The following is a 19874-nucleotide window of genomic DNA, read 5'->3' on the forward strand; positions in this document are numbered from 1 at the left end:
ACTCACCAGAAAGCTGTAAGTGTCTGGAAATTAATGGTTTCCAACACATGCTCAGGTGCATTGAGTTCCAAGAGCAGCATGATAAAAATTCGATGGTAGGGAAGTTGTTGAAATTCACTTTGCCGAACATCATGATCCTGTAGGAGAACTCCCACTACTATACCGAGGACCTATAGAGCACATAGATTATACAGCATGTAAGTCATGAAGACAGTTCATTTACCAATCTCTAGTCATGCTTCACACCTTTCATTCTTATGCCTCACATGGAAGTAAATAGAAAATTATATACTGGTAGCCAAAGGGACCACACATTGGTTTGATTTGCCCTGTACTTTTATATGTTTTCTCTGAATTTCCATAACCATGGACCAGACATGTACACTCCACAAATTTTTCTAAAGCTCTAGAAGTCAGCATGGTACGTATTTTATCCTGTTTACACAACCAACCTAATTTTTCTGGTCTGACATTGGAGAAGGAAATGGCAACCCAATCCAGTATTCTTGCCTGGAGAATCCCATGGACGGAGGAGCTTGGTGGGGTACAGTCCACGGGTCGCAAAGAGTCGGACACGACTGAGCGACTTCACTTTCACTTTCACTTATAAAGCTTACAGGAGGCAAATGATGTATACTTCTCTTGGCATTTAGGAGATGGGAGGTCAGATATGCTGTTAGGTTGCAGAAACATTGCAGAACTATCCTGCACTCCACTTGATTTCACCACTGAAGAGCAGGGGACGTGAAACCCATTTGTAACTACCCAAGACCAAAGTCTAAGTTCATTTTTGTACTATCTTAAAATTCAAATTACCAGGAATTCCACTGCAGAAATCAAAGAAAAACTCTGTTCCTTTTCAGAAAATCAAAGACAACTGCAATGTCACTCATGATATCTGAGTTGTCAATCTTATGTTATCAATGGAGATGTCTAGCCATCCCATTCACAGTTAACTCTGTACTTGGGGGCAAATCTTATACTACCCTAAGTCTCTTCTAATGTAGTCATTACCAAACAGTAACACACTGAAAATACCATATACCTTTTTGTTTTGAGAGAGGGTGTCTTTCAGTTAAGGCACCATACTCTTCTAAAATTCGGTGGTTATGTTTACTTATTATCTATGAATTTAATTTCTGGACAGAAAGTGGGATATTACAAAATGTTTTGAGGGCCCTGTAGGGTTGAGAACCACTGATGCAGACTTCAAGTGTGCAAAAGTCTAAGGCAAGAAAGGATTTCAGACCTTATTCAGCAGATTAATCTTTGTGACAGTGTTGGTGGCCTCCCCTGAGTGCTTTACTAGCAGTGCAATGAGTCGGACAAAGGCATCCAGGTTGTGATAGCACTTGGCTCGGATCATGGTGGGATTAGCAGCAGGATTGTGCTGCTGCTCTGCCTGAGCACGGTAACTGATTTCAACACACATTTCAGTACACAGACGAAAGAACCTTGTTATGAGGTCATCAGTCTTCAGGATTCCTTGCTGATGCATCTACCAAGGAACAAAAACATTAGAAGGCAGGATGAGATAACACACATGAATAAACGTTTAATTTTCATGCCAAGAAGTATTCTCTCATTTAATCCTATTGTCACATTTCTAACTGTTACTTTGTAAAACAGTAGAACCCATGACAGAATTCCATCAATTCTGATGGAAAATGAGAAAGAAGATAATAACAGGGCAGTTTTAAACAAGCAGTCCATAGCCAATAATTTCAAAAGTTAACTATGCAAGTTAAACCACCTTTTTAGTAACCCATTAAGTCATATTAAGACATTATGGTCAATGTGTATTTCCCCCAAGTAAGAGATTAAGTTACATATACTTTATTTCCTCACAAAATTTAAGATAATTTCTTCCATCTGACTTAACCAAAAACAACAAAATTTTTGAAACTCCAACTAGTTGTACTAGGAAAATCAAGTAATAATTTATACAATAAGTAGGTACCAAATTAAAATGCTCACAGATCATACCCAGCTATTTTAATGTAAATTAAGATAAAGTGAAAAGGGTAAGTTTATTTAAAAGAAAGGATAAGTCCAAATTTTACGACATAATCTGGAAGTTAAGCAGAGAAGTTATTTGGCTAGTACAAGAAGAAAAAGAAGACAGTGTAAAAAACATTAAGGCTGCAGAGGGAGGTCAGTGCTTACTAAGCAATGAAACCAAGCCCAGAATGAAAACTTGTTTTAAAAAGTTTCCAAGATAATGGTCAAGTTAACTGTCCCTTGATAAGTAATTAACACAGCTGAACTGATGTTAATAATACCCTAGGCAAAACAGATGGCCTGCAAAGGGACTTCCGTACAATAAAATCTAAAAAACTAAGTGGGGAGAAGAAATGAGGACAGACTGCTATGATCAAGAGGGAGCATAAGAGGAGAAAGGAATTCTCAAAAAGATTCAAAAGCACAGAAAAATATATTATCTTTTTCAAATGAAGAGAAGAAACAAGAGCAAATAAGCCAAGAGGAAGAGCCGAGACAGGTGCCACATCCATACCCATGAAATATCAATGATCACAAAAACCAATTGATTTGAAATTCCTCCATCCAAATTGGAAATCAAACTCTTAAGTATGCAGTAGCAGCTTTTCAACAGGGTATGTTTGATAATTCCTTGGATTCTTTTAAGGGAGAAACTTATTATGATGTAACTAAAAAAAAAAAATCATCTTGAAAAGTAAATCCAATTCCTAACAACTTCTAAAATTCAAACCAGCTCTTCCATATTCATTTGTCATTCAAATGAAAGTTAATTTGTATCTTTCTTTGGTGGCACACCTAAGTTTTGGTCTCAGTTTGAAGAAATGCAATGGTCAAAATGCAGAAATAAGCTATTTTAGGAGATAGCTAAGCTAATTAATTTAGAAAGATAAAAAGCACTACCATTTAAATACTTAAGTTTTTCTGTTATATTTTCAATTTTCTATTTTTTTGGTTTTTTGGCTGTGTCTCGCAGCTTGCAGGATCTCAGTTTCCCAGCCAGGGACTGAACTCGAGACACCAAAGTGAAAGCACCAAATCCTAACCACAAGACTACCAGGGGACTCCTTATTTTACTTTTAAACATGGGCTGTTACAGAACTTTACTTAGCCCATAATCTCATCACTGCTGATAATCAAGCTGGTAAAATTACTATATACATCTGGCAGTTTTATTATTCATTATCTGGTCCACTGTATTCTGTAGCTGTGACTACTGAAATCAGATAAAAAGTACTAAAGGGGACAGCAAATGCTGACTTTACTGCTTAGTGACCAATGATGAGAAAATAAACAGTATCAATTTAACTGAGTAATGATGAAGGCATTTTTGGTTTACATGAGTATGGAGGTAACTGACCACAGGTACATAATACTGAGCTTTAATAATGGAGGCATCACACCCTACTTATGTTGAATAAAAAGCACCTTTCTTTCCAAAAGCTCTACCTGTCCAACAAACGCAGAGAAAGCTTTGGTACTGTCACGACCAGCTGCTGCTGAATGGTAGAGATTCACCCATTCCCTCAGAAGATACTCTGCCTTCTCCCTCAGGCCTGGAGGATCATCATACTCTGAGGCTTGAGAGATCCCAGAATGCATCATAAAGTTAGGGCCTCCATGAGCACGATCAATCATTGCTTCATAGTTGGATCGCACTACTTCCATCAGTTGGGGCAATCTAGTACAATAAATCCAGAATGAAAATCAGTCTACTCATGGTTGTGATTTCAAAGACATACAGTTGGAAATCTGCTTATTTAATAGAAACCACAAGAGTGATGATCATTTACCATTCCCATAATTAAACAAAACTATCCTCAGTTTTCTTTGTATCTGTTTACCCATGAGGACAAAATGTGCAAAATGACTGACTTCAGTTAAGTCACTCACTTCTTGACCAAAAAACGCCCAATGAAATGGAGCTGATGTCCGTGGTCAAAAAATTATTCACTGCATGCCCACTATGTGGCATGCTTTGTGTTACTTAATTCTCAACAGCTATTCAAGATATTATTTCCACTTTATATAAGAAACAAGCTTAGGGAGGATAAGTCAACTTATCTAAAATCAGATTTTAAGCAGCTGGGCCAGGCCTTCAACAGAGGACTCTGACACCAAACCTAGTGCTGTATGTACTGGTCTGCAGCAAGAGGGCTTGGCAGCAGTTAGTTAAGCTTTCATATTTCAAGGGACAATATTAGGCCTCACCAAAGCTTACCATATGTTGTAGGTAAAGCTGTTATGTAACGGTAACGTTAGTAAGTCTACACACTCACTTCTAAAACTGCAGAATGCACAACAGCCCCAAAACATTTCCTTCTCACCCTTCAGGAGCATTGCCTCTGGAGTGAGCATTAATCCTCATGAGGGTTTCAATGGTGTGGAACAGATCTGCCTCAGTAACGTGGGCAACACTCCTTTCATCCACCAGCAGTATTTTTACCAATTGCATAGCAAATGCCACAGCCATGTAGTTTAAACCATTCTCCATTGACTGGCAACACAGAAAGCACAATGTAAGAAAGACAGCACCGACAGGAAACACACTTCCCAGCTACCAGTCTCCTTTCCCACTTAATTCTCTCCATACCTGAGCGAGGTGAAGATCATACTGTTGCATATTGACCAAATGATTGCGAATTAGCAACTCCACTGCCTCCACATTATATTTGTATTCATCCCGACACTCAATTAGGCACCTAGGAAAGTCAGTATTCCTTTATTCATAAAGGCTCACCCATACTGTGGATCAGTGAAATAAAGGGCCTGCTTCATTCAATGTTAACTTATTCCAAATTAAGGATGCCTTGAGTACCAACTGAAAATCAGTTTATCAGTTTCCAAGATTTAAAATAACCAGTCACTAAGGAGAACAAATAACCCAGTGTTAAAAGTTTCGCTAAGTCTCAAAAACAAAGCATTCCATTTAAGACATATAATTCTCACTACTTAAAATTAGAAATTCCGTATGTTTGAATTTTATAAACAGGGCCATGTAGTGTGTGGGAAGGCAGTTGAATAAATATTACTCTTCTAAGACAGGGACTGACCTTGTGATCTGTTTGTTACACCATGGAGACCCATATGCCCGGCCATCTTGAAGAGCTTTCAAGACCAAGAGGTGACACTCTCTGTAGCGAAGAAGGAGGTCAGCATCAGCACCACTGGTGGCATCCAGTAAGCCCTCTACAGCCTATTGAAGGAAAAAAAACATTCACTCAGATTCATGGAAAAGACAATACTCAGCCCAATAATCAAAGTCAATAACCAAACCTCGATACAAAGTACAATGTATCTTCTAAGGCCTCAGTAAAGAATCTCTCCCCACACACCAAAACCCTTTCCACTTGCCTCACACACACCCTCTCCCAGTTCCTTCCAGTTTATACTTAGTACATTCCTCACTGTCAGAAAAGGCTTCACTGTCCCAGCAGAGTCAAAACCCATTCTGGCCCCACACTCTGCCCCCCAACCAGTACTTAGATCAACTGTCCCTCAAAACCTAAGGGAATATCTTTTAAAGTTTCTTAAATAATCATAATTCCTGAAAATCTTACCTTTATAGGGAAAAAAAGAAAGACTTCCCACTTTAAAATCTGTAACACTCTATTCTGGAGAAAATCACCAGCTTACTACAGAACAGAACCTGCTTTATGTTAATTTTTTAAAATCTTAACCATAAAGTAGATAATGATACAGATCACCAGATGTTTACAAACTTAGCGTCTTCTAAAACAAACAGATTAAGAACACTAACCTTCTGGAGCAATCCAAGAGCAGCAATGGCATCTCGAGAGTTCCGTGATAATACTACAACCTCCAGAAGACTTCTGAGGGCCTGAGCTTGGGGGTTCATGGCCAAAGTTGGTGGGATAGCATGAAGATGCTGCTCCAGTTCTGTAATACACTTATCATAAATCTGAGCTACATCATCTGTTGCCCAAGCTTGCTGTTTTGAGGAAACAACCAAAAGGGTGGGGAGGTGCGGAATTAAAAGATTTTCACTGGCACAGGCAGTAATTTAAAACTGGGTTATGTTTACTACCCTTAATTTCTTTTCCTCAAAAATATGGAAGGGCTCTTTCATTTCCCTTCCTGCACTATTTCTTCTTGATGCTGTTAGGTGGGGCGGAGCAAAATAAGCACTGGGGTGGGGTGGGGGTTTTACTTGATAGTGGAAAGCTTTGCAAACATCAACACAAACAAGTGATGAAAGATGACATGATAAACAATGATAGGCGGAGGGCAGCACCCCTTGTAGCATCTAATAATCTCTTTGCAGCCTATGAAAGTAAGTAATTCAAACCATGGAAAATATAGTATTCAGTCCAACTATTAAAACTCCGTAAGAGAATAAGAACACAGCATCATTTCTGTGCTATTCCTAGCAAACATGTACTAACTGAATCTATTCATGAGAACATACTGTACAAACCCAAATCAGGTCATTCCACTAAACCATGGGCCTGTAATCAAAGTGTCAAGGCCATGGAAGATGAGAAAAGGAGCTAGGCTAGACTGACTTGGGGGAAAAATTTTAAGTATGTCCAAGTAAATGAAATGCAGTTCTTTTTGGGGGGCTGGAGTTGGGGAACGAAGCTTGTGAGACCTTAGTTCCCTGACAGGAAACAAAACCCGGGGGCCCTGCAGTGGCAGTGAGGAGTCCTATCCTATCCGCTGAACCACTAAGGAATTCTCTGAAGTGTATGATTCTGATTTAGATTCTTTTACTATAAAAAGACCATATTAGGACACTTTGTAAAACTTGAATGAGGTCTAAGAATTAGATAATATTAACATATTAGTGTTAACTCTGATTTCAATGGTTTTACTATGGTCACATAGAATGTCTTTGTAGGAAATACAGACTAAAGGATACAAGAGTGACTGGAACATCAAGGACAGCACCTATGTTCCAATGGTTCAGAAGAAAATGTTTCCCCCTCACATTTTCAACTTTTATAACATTTCAAATTTTTAGAAAATCTTTTTACAAAGAACAGGGCAAACCATGAGGTCACCAAGTAAATTCCTTTAGTTATGTCAAACATGAAGGTTAAATCAAGCTCATGGATTAAAAAAAAATTCCTGAATGCCATGCTGATGTGATACAAAGGGGAGCTACACTCCATAATGCAACAGCTGTGGGTAATTTTTTTTCCTTGTAACTTAAGCTCCTGGGAACAAGTGACAGATTAACTGACAGAAACATTCAAATTAAACTGTAAATTCCTTGATTTAATCCAAGACAAGTACTTACCTTCATAGGCTGGGCTAAAAATCCTGTGGGCTGACTTAAATCATTTGTGGGCAAGAAGCCAGGCACATTGCGTGCAAACTCTTCATAAACAGCCAGCTGCTTTGGGTCCACACCACCAACCTTGGAAGAAGAAAACCTGTTTTAACAGGATCCTCTTCACAATCGAGGGAAACCTTTTTATCAAAGTGGAAACTTCGCATGGGAGTAAGCACCAGGGTTTTGAGAAGGGACACAGGAGTCTTTACAACATGTAACACATGACTGAACAGGCATGCATGTGCACACACACAGTTCAGTGTTTCCTATTTTCCCTGAGACCTGTCAGAGTCACCCTCATTTATAAAGACTTTTTCCACTGGCAAATGCCTCAAGTAGGACCATGCAGCCAGTGCAGTTCTCCAATGGAGCTGTAAAATTGGTAAGATTTCTCAACACTGTCTTCTCACCAACAAGCACCTAGTAATAAAAACTCAAGTATCAGAAGGGAAGACCAAGCTCAGAAACAAAAACTAGAAGGCATATGAACTTTTAACAGCAGCACTTCAACAACAGGGGTAGGGGATACATCTAAGCTATTTCTTTGTCTTCCCCACAGGCAGCCTTTAAGAGAAATAACATGCTTTCTCAGAAACAGAATTTAACCCCTATCCTAGTCCTCAGAAAGAAAACAAAGACAGGGCAGAGAGAGACACAGCCCCAAGTCTCACTTTCAGCCTGATTTGCTCTGGCATCCGCTCAGCTTGGTATGTTAACACAACAGGATCACAATACCTTCGCCCTTCTTGCCTAGCATGTTTTCTCAGCTCAAATTCCTGCAAACAAACAAACAAACAAACAAAATCACTGAGGTTCTTGTTATGAGGCACTTTCTTAAATGGAAAAGCAAATACTTAAAAGGCAAATGCTAAACACTTACAGTTGCTAATCTCTTGTCCATCTCAGGGCCTGCTTTTTCTACTGCAGTCTTCTGAATAAAACAGCAAGCTAATTCACAATTGTCCTGAGCTAACTGAGCAGCTGCCTGATCCATCATTTCCCTTTGTTGTGGGCTTGCAGTCTATTGGGAGGAGAAGAGACAGAAAAAAATTTAAAGTTTTCTGTGGGTAGACAAAACAGATAGATGGGATAATATCAAATGCAATGTTTGGGCAAATTAATTTTAGAAGTTCCAACTCTACTTATGACTTATTAGCTGTAACCATGAAGTAATCTAACAATCATCTTCATCTGTAAGATGATACACTACTCAACTGAAACATCTTACCAGGTTGTTACGAAGATGGTGAACACTATGAAAGCAATAAAGCAGTAAACAAAGGTATTTTTAACCATGACATTTGAGACCCCAAATAAGTAACTGAGTTATCTGAAGAGACTATGTGCTTATGTATGTGTGCACGCCTGCATAGTCACTTTAAACTGTTTTGTACTGTCCTACTCCAAAGTGCTTTAAATCTAAATTCTTCATGGTAAACAGAATCAAGAGTGTTAACCTAGCCAGTTTTCAAAAAATCCTTCATTTCTTTAAACCAGTAAGTATCTGGAGTATCTACTATTTGCCAAACACCGCTGAGGATAAAATAAACAAAAATAACCACCACCTCATAGAACTGACAAATCTAAGAGGAAGACATCAAACACATATGGTGACTATTAGAGTACGTGGAATGCTCACTACATGAAAATGAGCTTTTTCAGATAAGCAATAATGAGTTTTATACTACAAGAAAATAGTAAACTTACACGAAGGGCTGAGGCAAAACTGTTTTTCAGGTTGGTTGATATACTCATGAGTAAAGGCTCCCTGCAAGTAATCATGGCCATTCCAGCTGTCAAGTTCCGCATCATGTGATGAGCTGCTATTCGCATTCGAGATTCCTCAGAATCCAGGGCAAAATCTTTCCTGACTATTTGCTCACAAGTAGTCATGGCAATCTTAATTGATCGATCCACCACCGGATGGACCAGCTCCTGGACGGCCCGTTCGATTGCTTGGCGCACACACTGCTTCAGCTGTGGATGGGCCTGAAACAAGGGAATCTAGGGAGGAAAAGGGAATTCAACAATTTGTTTAAATAAAACAACCAAATTTCTATCAGTAATCACATCCCTGTCTTTGAATTACTTCCAAGTTAACCATGAACTACCAATTTCTACTTTAAATAACGAAAAGCTCAGAAATCAGAAGCTGGGCTCCAAAGAGAGCACAGTAGTCACTGTATCTTGTGATACATGATTACACATCAAGTTTAATGGGCAAACTGTTCATTACAAGATGCTTAAAGACACTACCCTGGTTAGTCAAAATTTGTGGCTTGAGTATTCCTAAAGAAAGTAACTTCTTTAGTACCAAGAGGAAATGCAAAAATAATCAAGAGAATAGAAAAAAAGGCTTTCTACAAAAACTATTATTTTCAAAATAGCAAGCATTTTATTTATAAAATATTACATGAAATCTTTTGCTTTACTTGAAAGACTATTTACGGGTATTTACTGAAAGAAAAGACAGAAACTTAAAAAATATTCATGATGAACTTATACTACACATAGCAATTCCTACTCTCTGCAACAAAAGCCTACATACAACTTAGGAATCCAGATAAGGAAGTGAAAAAGGGAAGGGAAAGTTAACCAGTTGACCTTGTCACAAAGTAACAGTTTACTTACTGTTGGGTTTAGAGTAATGTGTGGTGCCAGGCCTGCAAGGGAATAGACATTGATGTCATGGTAACTGTACTGTGGCTGTGGTGGAACGGTGGCTGTACAGGTGGTACTGGTAGCTGGTGTTGTAGAAGTTGCTAAATATAGAGAAAAAAATAAAAGCTAATGAAAGAAGCACACTTCCTGACTTTACTATGAAATCAGCAGGGCATCATGTGGTTTTAATCTAACTAAACTGACTGAATGGGGGTGGAGGGGTGGCATTAGTCACATTTTCCCACCCTGAATTATCACAATCTGAACAAAGCATGTGAAACTCAGTCACTGGCCATGCACCTGGGCACAGGAATGAATTGAGGAGTCTTGCCACATTAGCTGGCCCAAACCATGTCCCATTATTCTATATATAATGTATATCAATTTTCAACCTATTCTGTTTCCTAGTTTTACCTGGGGATTCTTGAGGGCTGAGAAAAAAGAAAAGCTGGTTTATTCTAACCACACCTCCTAAAGCTCCCAGTCCTCTTAATGCAGGTTAAATAACCCACTCGCCTAATGGGTTGAGCCGATCTGGCCATCCCCAGATTTAAGGAATAACACAGGTCTTCATGCCAATGCACTTCTTTCTCTAAGACCTCAAACAAAGTTACAGTCTGGCTGAAGGAGAATATGAGGAACAACTGATTAATGATAATAGTTACAAATACCACAGACAGAATTACCAGACAGATACACTAAGACAATGCCTAGACATTACTAACATTTCCTTAAAAATTTAGAAGGCTCACCAGAAAGTACACAAAATTGCAACCCCCACATTACATAGAAAATTACAGTTTGCTATATGCATGCGAATGTACCACTGAAGAGAATGATAGAGGGTTAACTATCATACTTACTTGTGGTTGTGATAGGAGGGAGCTCCTCTGGCTGCTTGACATCTTTCTTTGGAGCAGAGAGTTGCTCATCTAAGTTCTTCAGGCGATCTTTATCCTTTAGGAGGTTTCCAGGTTTTAGCTCATTGATGTCTAATGCAAGATTCTTACAGAGGACCTCAATTTCAAACTTCAAGTTTAACTGTGTAATTCCAATATTCAATGAGAATATTAAAAATGAATATCCAGCTTCATAATAATAGACAGTATTCTCACCCATTTATCATAGTGCTCCCCCCACTAAATACCCTTTTTCCTGTAAATTTTAATAATGTAAAGGAAGACAGTGTTCCTAAGGATAAAGAGCAACAAACTTACCTTTAAGTCATGTTCCTGATGTAGCTCAGCTAATACATTCATAATAGCCATTGTCCAGGGGTTGGGTGGCCTAAAAACCTGAAGAAAACCATTATGTTAAGCTTGCTCCAAACTCACTCTTTAATATGTATTATCTAAAACAGTTAAGCACTCACACCCATGTGGCCATAATAAAATCCCTAGCCTTCCCACAAATCATATTTCAGAAAAACACCAAAACCCAAAGCCACCCATTAAAGTGAGTCCTGTATACTACTGAGCCTCTCAATTTGGAAATCCCAAGCTTCCCTGAGGAAAACTAACTGATCTAGCTCTACGTTGCTAAGAACTGAGGATACAGCCTCTTGACCTTGTGCCAAAACAAACGAACTCTCATTAGATGACTCAAATCAGTCTTCAATAAAATATTAAAATTTACTCACCACACTACGAATGCTAGATTCTAAGACTTTGGCAACAAAGGGCACTACATAGAGCAACTCTTGCTGTCCTTTAACATAAGCCTCTAGCAGCAAAGATTTTACATCCAAGTCCTAGAAAAACAAACACATTTTTTAAATGCTGGGAATATATTAGAAAATTCCTTATTCAACATCCCCAATTATACTCTGCCACACTCATCCCCAAAACTGGAATCAATAATTGACCCTCACCTTATGAAAAGCCAGGGGTAACAATCATACCTTTTGTTTATCTTGCTAAACATTGTTAAGGCCATGGGCATGCAATTAGGGATTCAAAACACGGGCCAAACCTTCACAGACACCCCGTCACAAAAGCCCCAAATAACATCACGATTTTTAGGTAGAATATGCTGTATGAACATTCTCAAGTTTTACATGAGCCTTTGGTTAAAACTCACAGTGTGTAAGATGGGTTTATTTTTAGCTAGTGTAATCATTCCTAGCCAATGTCCCAAGTTCTTCAGCAAAGACCGATCGGAGAAATTGGCTGCAGCTTTATCAGAGGTCAGGAGTACCTGAAACAGTGTAGGATTAAAGAAGGCATGAAAATGAGCTTATAAAAAAACATTCTCAACTAAATGTTTAAGAATTCCATTATTCTACATTAAAAACAAGCCGTCAATACTGAGAACATGCCCCAAGGTAGATACTGTCCACGTTATCACTACAATATTTTGTTGTGTTCAGTGACATTTTTACCTTCAAACGTCTTTACATTTAAAAAAAAGTAAAAAAATTTACAAAACTAAATTTTACAGAAGGTAAAAAATATAAAATACATCATATTGATGTGAAATACCACCACGTATCACGTATGGTCCCAGAGCAAAGTATTTTAAAACTGAAAATTTTAGCTAAGTTTGAAGCAGCGACCCAACTGCAAATCTATTTTGAAGAGCTAAATTCAATTCAAATAAAGACTACCGCTATGATTTTTAAGTCCTTCCCAGACAGCAGGCATACTAAGGAGTATAAGAAGACTGCAGTGCTCTGTTGTGATCTTTAGCATTATCTTTGGAAAACAACTGAGATTACTTTCTGGAATACACTGTAATATTGCTTACCCACTTCGAGAAGACCTAATCCATTTCATCAATTCTCTACTTTTAACTTTCTTAAGGGAGACAGAACCAACACTCCAGTGTCTTGCATACACTCATACATTCATTTCCTACATAATACCTTTTATGGCTATTAGTTTAAATTTATACTTTTGTCTAAAAGAAAGAATCTTTTGATCCAAATCATGTGGAGATTTTCATATCCCAACAATCCCTGCTATCAAATGACAAAGGCTGAATTTAGTTATGTTCCTTAACTCCATACAGCAACAGCAGAATGGCACAAAGTCAGCTGTGCAATAGAAAGGAGCCAGGAATTCTTTTGCACTACAGCGTAACCAAGAATAGGGAAAATTCCTATTCACAGGTTTAAATATAGTGCTGGTTCCTAAGCCAATATCCCAAGTTATTCAGCCAAGAATGCTTTCAGCTATATGCTGGTTCACACTGTTTTCTTTAAAAATTATTCCTCCTAAAAAAATACTTAAGATATTATAGAACAAGCATTAGCCCATTAGGAAACGTTTGGCCTTAAAAGAAACTGAGAATCTTAAACGGCTATTTTACAACATTCAAGAATCTTGAGGTATCTGGCATTTAAGACATAAATGATGGTATGGTATAGAATGACGAAAATGAGTATGTCTGTAAGACTAAATTCTTCATGAAAACTTAGTTCTGTATTTGAAACAATGCCTAAAGCAACCTACATAAATACTGTAACAAGTACAACATACAGGAGAAAACAATATCCCCTAATTCCACCTGTGCAATCAAATATTTCCAAACTAAAAACAGTAGTAAAAAGAAATACAAAGGTTTGACAGAAAACAAAATTCTGTAAAGCAATTATCCTTCAATTAAAAAATAAATTAAAAAAGAAACACCAGAACACTTACTTTGATGTTTCTATAGGTCTCATTCAGAACCATCTTATTAAATTCAGGATTTTTCAGCGTGTCAAGGAAGTTAGAATACAGGCTGTGAAAGTTTGGCTCAATACTGACTCTCTTCATAACCAGGTATTGTGAAACCCAAGGCATAAATTCTTCCTTCACAGTTTCCTTTAGTTCTTCAACCTAGCCAACCATTACAACATAGGAAGTATTCAATTAAGAGGATAAAATACAGTTTTATGTTTCATTTCTGTGAACACAACTACAGTGCATGGCTCCTTGCAAAATTAGATGCTAAAGCAACATGCTACATCTCCCCAATTTTACACAGTTGCTATCAAGTACAGTATATTCAAGTCCATGTAAGTATAGAGTCAATCATCTGGGTAATTATAACTGAAACATCTATGATCACTTTAAGCTTTAAAGCTGAAAAATATGTAGTCCTTCATCCCCATCTTACTTACTCTCCATTTTAACAAAAGAAGATAAATTACTAATCTACAACCTGTTATTAACAAACCTGATGCCAGAACTATGTTTTTCTACATTTCTATCTCTAGGAATTATTTGTAAAGTTTGAAACTCTTCTTCCAAAAACCATGCAAAATGCTTCAAAAATTTCCCCTAATCAATTATGGTGAGATTCTCAAAGACAGTACTTGCATTATAAATTACATTTCAAACCCTTTTCTTTAGGCTAATTAGTATTGATGAAAACAGACATTTCCAAGTATTATCTTAGCATATAATCTTGTAAGACAAGCATCAATTCTTTTCAAAAGCTGTTAATGATCTCTGGGAGGATATGAATTGGGACTACAAATACAAATGAAATTCCCATCATGAAATCATTTTCAAGCTTACTTCAAAAAGCCTGTAACTCACTGGAAAACAATACTATTTGGGACTTCCCTAGAAGTTCAGTGATTAAGAGGTTCGATCCCTGGTCAGGGAACTAAGATCTCACATGTCATGCCATGTGGCATAAATAAATAAAATCAGTGCTATTTAACATCTACAGAATCTACAACCACTAGTTGTATATCCAAGTTCCCTTCATTTTGATTCTATTATCTCCACCTTTAAAGATTAAAAAGGATAGAGAATATCAAATATGAGTCCCCCAATCCATCAAGAAAAACAACAGAGAACATTTGTAGTGATATATAAACTATTACTTCAGACTCACCTTTTGTGTCATATTTGACTGGGAGAGGTTGTTGAAGATAAAAGCAATTTTCTCCTGGATATTTTCTGGGGGCTCTACGATTCTCTCAGTTTGATCTGTGGCCACAAGCAATGTATCTATATTTGTTGTATTAATAGAAGGCTAAAGAAATAAAATACATAAAATTAACAAACTGAAATCCTTACTAGACAAATCCTAGGGGTGGGGTATTTACACAGATTCCTTTAGTATATAGAATACATATGGTATGTACAACTGTGCACTTGAAGTGCTGGCAAGAACATGTACTGAACTATTCATGGGGGCTGCATGTGGGAAATCGGGGTGGTAAAGGGAGAAATGCTGATCTTTCATGCTTTTTTAATAGGCATGTGTTATTTATAATAAAGTACATGCTCACTACTGGATATATTGCAACGCAACAACAAATACAACAAAGAAAGTAGACCTACTTACTGGCACATCTTTCTTAAAGCTGACTCCAGTTGGCCTGGTGACTGTAACCGTTTTAGCAACAGTGGTGGTTGTTGAGGTGGTTACCATAGTGCTAACCTGGCCAGCAAGGGGAGCTTTTGCTGGAACCTGGGCCTGGGCCTGGGCTTGAGCCAATGCAATACTTCCAGGGGTTGTGATAGAGCCCTGCATTTTCACCGGAGGATCTCTAGATTGCTGTCCATACTCAATATACTATAGGGGTAGAGAGAGAAAAACACATTAAATAAGAATTCTTAACAGAAACTGAAATACTTGAATTAAACTCCCCTCACTTCTGAGAGACTGGAAATCATTTCAGAGCACTCTTCTGGTTTATCTATCTCCCTTATATCTTGCCCCATTCTGGTGCATATCCCCATATGTGTAATATGTAAGTGGATACCACAAAATTCTGAAGAAATAAAGCTAAAATGTTACTATGCTTAAGTATTTATAAGAGAACCAGTTAACAAAACAAGTTTTAAAAAGGTAGCCACAAATGCTTGCCTATAAATTTCCTTAAATTCCTTTACATAAGTAAACTTAAAGGTTCTAAAATTTATATAATAAACTGATTTCTATTGGATGCTAATGAAAAAAAACCACAGCCTAAAAAACACTGCAGTGTGAGTTCCCTCTCTGTAAAGCTAATAGCACAAAACAAGAACAATTTATACCACCTAGCCAACTGAAGGGTAAGCAATGTTCTAGGATAAGTTTCATCCCTCTCCTCCACATTTCCCAGTCCAAAAAAATTCCTTCTCCCACACAAATTACAAGACTGACACAGCCTTCCTGATACTATTACCAACAGCTTGTTCCCAACCAAAAACTAGTACCTATGTATATATACCTAACTTTATTAAAAAAAGGAGACATTTTCAAGAAGGAAAAATACAGCCCTTTAAACTGAAATATAAAGAATGACTTCTCTCCTCTTCTCTGGGTAATAAATGTGTTAAAGTGGGAACTCAGGATCACTGTTAGTGTGATCATTTTCGTACCATCTCCCTTATTCTCCCTCTGTAGTCTTTCAAGGTCCCAGATCTGAATTTCATGCTCATCTGATTGTAGCAGCCTGTGACTTCCCATCCAAGCTTTTCAAACTCTTTCTTGTCTAGTTTTCAGTGCCATAATTTTGGCATAGCCCTCCAAAACCCCTCAATAGGCATGAATATACTCCTGCCCCCCATGCTATAGTTTCCGAGGCTAAACCATCATAAGGATACTCTGCACTCCTACAAACAAACCCAGTGGAATGAGGTAGAAAGTGCTGGATTAAACTACACTACAGAATTACAATCAGTTCAAATTCTGACCTGATTTCTTAAAATATGATCTTACAAAGGAGTTCATCTGCTTTGTACTGAAAAAAATAAAATAAAGTTAACAGAGATTAATCAGCTCTCTTTTCTTTTTCTCTGTAAGCTGACTTTGACCAAAGGTAAGATGAAAGTGTGAATATTTAGTAATCATGTAAAATCAACCATTAAAGAAATATTTACAAATTTCAAGAATAGTCACATAACATGGTTTAAAATATTCTCTAGGTCCATTTCCTTACAGACTGTCTCCTTTTTAACCGCGAAGGAATCTAAACAAATAGTTTAAGAAGGTTGTATTTTCAAGAAACACTGATCTAAAAACTTTTATAGGCAACAGGTTTGGGGAATTTCCTGGCGGTCCAGTGGTTAGGGCTGGGCGCTTTCACTGTCATGGGCCAGGTTCAATCCCTAGTCAGGGAACTAAGATCCCACAAGCCACACAGAGCAGCCCCCCAAAACCAAACCAAAACAAACAAAAAACGCAAACAGCAACAGAAACAAATAGCTCTAAATTAACATCTAAATCAGAGGAACAACTTATATTTTTAGACTCAGGCAGGGATTCTTGGTTAGCAGTGAAAGATTTCTACTCCTTGATATAATTATTAGGCTAAAAGAACTAGCAAAAGCCTTTTATCAAATCAAGCAAAACCACTGCTCACAAAATACAAAATTCCTATTTTTTCAGGGTTAAACTACAAAACAAGAAACAAATAATATATATACCTATGTCAGAAAAATCATTAGGCAATCTTAATGCCATTGCAATAAATCCAAATTAAAACAGATAAACCCTTCAATTACTTAGGTGCTGAAGATACTTACCTCCTGTAAATGATGTGGAAATTGCATAAAGTGACTGATCGAAGCCAAGTGCTGACAATACTGGGGATAGTCCTTCAATCTGTCAACAAAAACAATTTATGCATTTACCATTTCATGTAAGAACAGAGGCAATACAATTTCAAATTTTTCAAAAGCTAATCTAGGCCATTTCTCCCATTTCTACCTTTGAAATACCTTATTTGAAGAGAATGCCAAAAGGAAGAACAAAGAAGAGAGGGAAAATGTGAACTTCACCCTTTCTGTATCAAAAAAACCTTGTATTTTAAAGGATTTGTTTTACTTAAGATAACGAGCCACTAAAACTACTATCTTTCCAGCTAGCTGAATTCCAAATGTTCATGAACAGGTGACGAGAAAACCAGCTTGCTAATGAACCCATACAATAGAATACTATTCTGCAATAAAAAGAAACTGAAACATGCAGTAACATAGGTAAATCTTGGAAGCATCTGCTCAATGTAAGAAGTCAAACTCATATATATTGTGTAGGACTCCATTTAGATAATACTCTGGAAAACCCGGACAAATCCAATCAGGGATTGCCAGAGGTTAGATGTGTGAGAAAGTTAACTACAAAGGGGAAATAAGGAACTTCTTGAGGGTGACGAAAATATTCAGTATTTTGACTGTGGTGGTAGTGGTGGTGGTTACATGACTGTTTGAATTTCAAAGACCTATTAACCTAAAATACTGACTTTCACATATTATAAAGTATAGTTCAGTAAACAAACCAAAAAAACCTGCTATTTTATATTTTTCCAACCACTTATTTGGTAAATACAATGAACTGTTTTCACTTCTTCCTTTTACTTCATACAGTCATTAAGGTTACTTAATACACATATAAGGCATAGAAGAATTAGCTGAAAAGCAAGCTACTGTTTCTTCTTTCATTAAAAGAGAGAACCTTCATAGAAAACCTATCCACTCACCTATTTTTAAATCTATCTAGTGCAGCAATCCCAAAATAATACATTTTGGATCCAAAAGGCTTGCGTAAGGCTTCAAGAACGTATCGTAGGGCCAAACCTAATGCCATGTAAGTGACCAGTCCTTTTTCGATTATCCCACCAAACAGGCAAGCTGTTATATGTAACTCTTTATCAGGATATTGGGGGAAGAACCGATATTCTTCGAACAAGTTCCTCAGCATACAGTTAAATACTTCTCGTTCCCTCTTTATGGTAGAATCTTTAAATCTCTGTAGCATTTCTAATACCTGGAAAAAGCAAGACAAAAATCATATATACACAAAGGAAACCATTATTAAGAAAGTGAAGTCAAAGTTGCTGGGTCATGTCCAACTCTCTGTAACCCCATGGACTATATATAGTCCATGGTATTCTCCAGGTCAGAATACTGGAGTGAGTAGCCTTTCCCTTCTCCAGGGGATCTTTCCAACCCAGGAATCAAACCTGGGTCTCCTGCACTGCAGGCAGATTCTTAACCAGCTGAGCTACCAGGGAATGCACTCCTCAAATATTCTTAATTGATAAGCAGAATATTTAACAATAAACTGAGCTTGAGATAAATATTAAAGAGACATATCAAAACACTAGGTGTTCTATTTCACTTTGAAAGAGGCATTTATTTAAGATTTACCTAAATCATAAAGAATTATATCATTCTAGACACTCACCTCATCAACAGACATGGTTGGATGTGGTGGGTGATTATATATTCTCTGGAAATAGCTGTTTGCTTCATCATCTATCTCTTTACTAAAGTGCTGATTTGCCTCTGGCCACACCTGAGACAAGTCCGCTGTTAAAAACAGAAAAGCAAACAGTGGGCATTTAGGCTCTTCCTTTACTCCCCCACATTAAGCACACAGAGCCAGAGAGACTAATGTAGTTTGAATTTTAAGAAGGAAAAAAAAAACCTAAAATGACGTGTTAAAGGGGTCAAGTTTCAATATTCAACTGCTCTAAGGACATAAGAGATTTTAACAAAACTGCTTTACAATCACAGTTCTATCTCAGTACTTTATATAGGGACTTTTCACACCATGAAAGTTCACTGGTTCAAATTTATAATGCACTTACCCTCAATACAACCTCATTCAAGGTTACTTTATCACCTCTTACATGTAAGAATTACCAATGCATATGCATGACACATTGATAGAAACACAAAGCATGCTACAAAACAACATTCAGACAAGCCTTTCACACTAACATTTTCAGTTTGTATACTTTCAAACCTTGGATAATGAATATTCAGTCCCAATGACAAGGACATTTATAAGTCAATGATATGTATGTATTTACAAAGAAGACTCCTATGACTTTTAAATACCTTACTAAAGGAGATTAAAAGTTTAAAATCTGCTTTTTAAACATATATGGCAATAATTATGTGTACTTATATATCATAAAGTTATAACATTAAAGTATAGTTATTTACTTTATAAATTGGCAAAACTGAAACAGAAATCTGAG

The 19874-nt window shown here is 37.2% G+C and overlaps 1 protein-coding gene and 1 non-coding gene across 16 annotated transcripts in view; both read right to left on the reverse strand.

The window, feature by feature from the left end:
- The window catches only part of CNOT1 (CCR4-NOT transcription complex subunit 1), an 83855-nt gene that overhangs the window by 8643 nt on the left and 55338 nt on the right, over window positions 1–19874 (reverse strand). For 7 of the 15 annotated variants that reach the window (XM_060398360.1, XM_060398361.1, XM_060398358.1 and 4 more), the window contains 22 exons: window positions 19073–19197; window positions 18366–18652; window positions 17413–17491; window positions 15245–15475; window positions 14789–14929; window positions 13600–13779; window positions 12038–12154; window positions 11598–11708; window positions 11176–11253; window positions 10822–10999; window positions 9929–10059; window positions 9005–9301; window positions 8178–8318; window positions 7969–8073; window positions 7262–7381; window positions 5759–5950; window positions 5052–5194; window positions 4592–4700; window positions 4326–4495; window positions 3448–3679; window positions 1250–1498; window positions 7–170 (listed from right to left, as the gene is read on the reverse strand). In XM_060398360.1, the coding sequence (XP_060254343.1) occupies window positions 7–170; window positions 1250–1498; window positions 3448–3679; window positions 4326–4495; window positions 4592–4700; window positions 5052–5194; window positions 5759–5950; window positions 7262–7381; window positions 7969–8073; window positions 8178–8318; window positions 9005–9301; window positions 9929–10059; window positions 10822–10999; window positions 11176–11253; window positions 11598–11708; window positions 12038–12154; window positions 13600–13779; window positions 14789–14929; window positions 15245–15475; window positions 17413–17491; window positions 18366–18652; window positions 19073–19197 (3580 nt within the window). Of the gene's footprint in view, window positions 1–6; window positions 171–787; window positions 1499–3426; window positions 3680–4325; window positions 4496–4591; window positions 4701–5051; window positions 5195–5758; window positions 5951–7261; window positions 7382–7968; window positions 8074–8177; window positions 8319–9004; window positions 9302–9928; window positions 10060–10821; window positions 11000–11175; window positions 11254–11597; window positions 11709–12037; window positions 12155–13599; window positions 13780–14788; window positions 14930–15244; window positions 15476–17412; window positions 17492–18365; window positions 18653–19072; window positions 19198–19874 lie in introns of those variants that run through there. The other 8 variants (XM_060398356.1, XM_060398357.1, XM_042231738.2 and 5 more) reach the window with 2 other exon arrangements.
- LOC114118115 (small nucleolar RNA SNORA46) lies at window positions 12945–13083 on the reverse strand. Its single transcript, XR_003591662.1, has one exon. It is a non-coding gene; the product is annotated as a small nucleolar RNA SNORA46 (small nucleolar RNA).

Source organism: Ovis aries, chromosome 14, assembly GCF_016772045.2.
Source record: "Ovis aries strain OAR_USU_Benz2616 breed Rambouillet chromosome 14, ARS-UI_Ramb_v3.0, whole genome shotgun sequence".
NCBI lineage: Eukaryota > Metazoa > Chordata > Mammalia > Artiodactyla > Bovidae > Ovis > Ovis aries.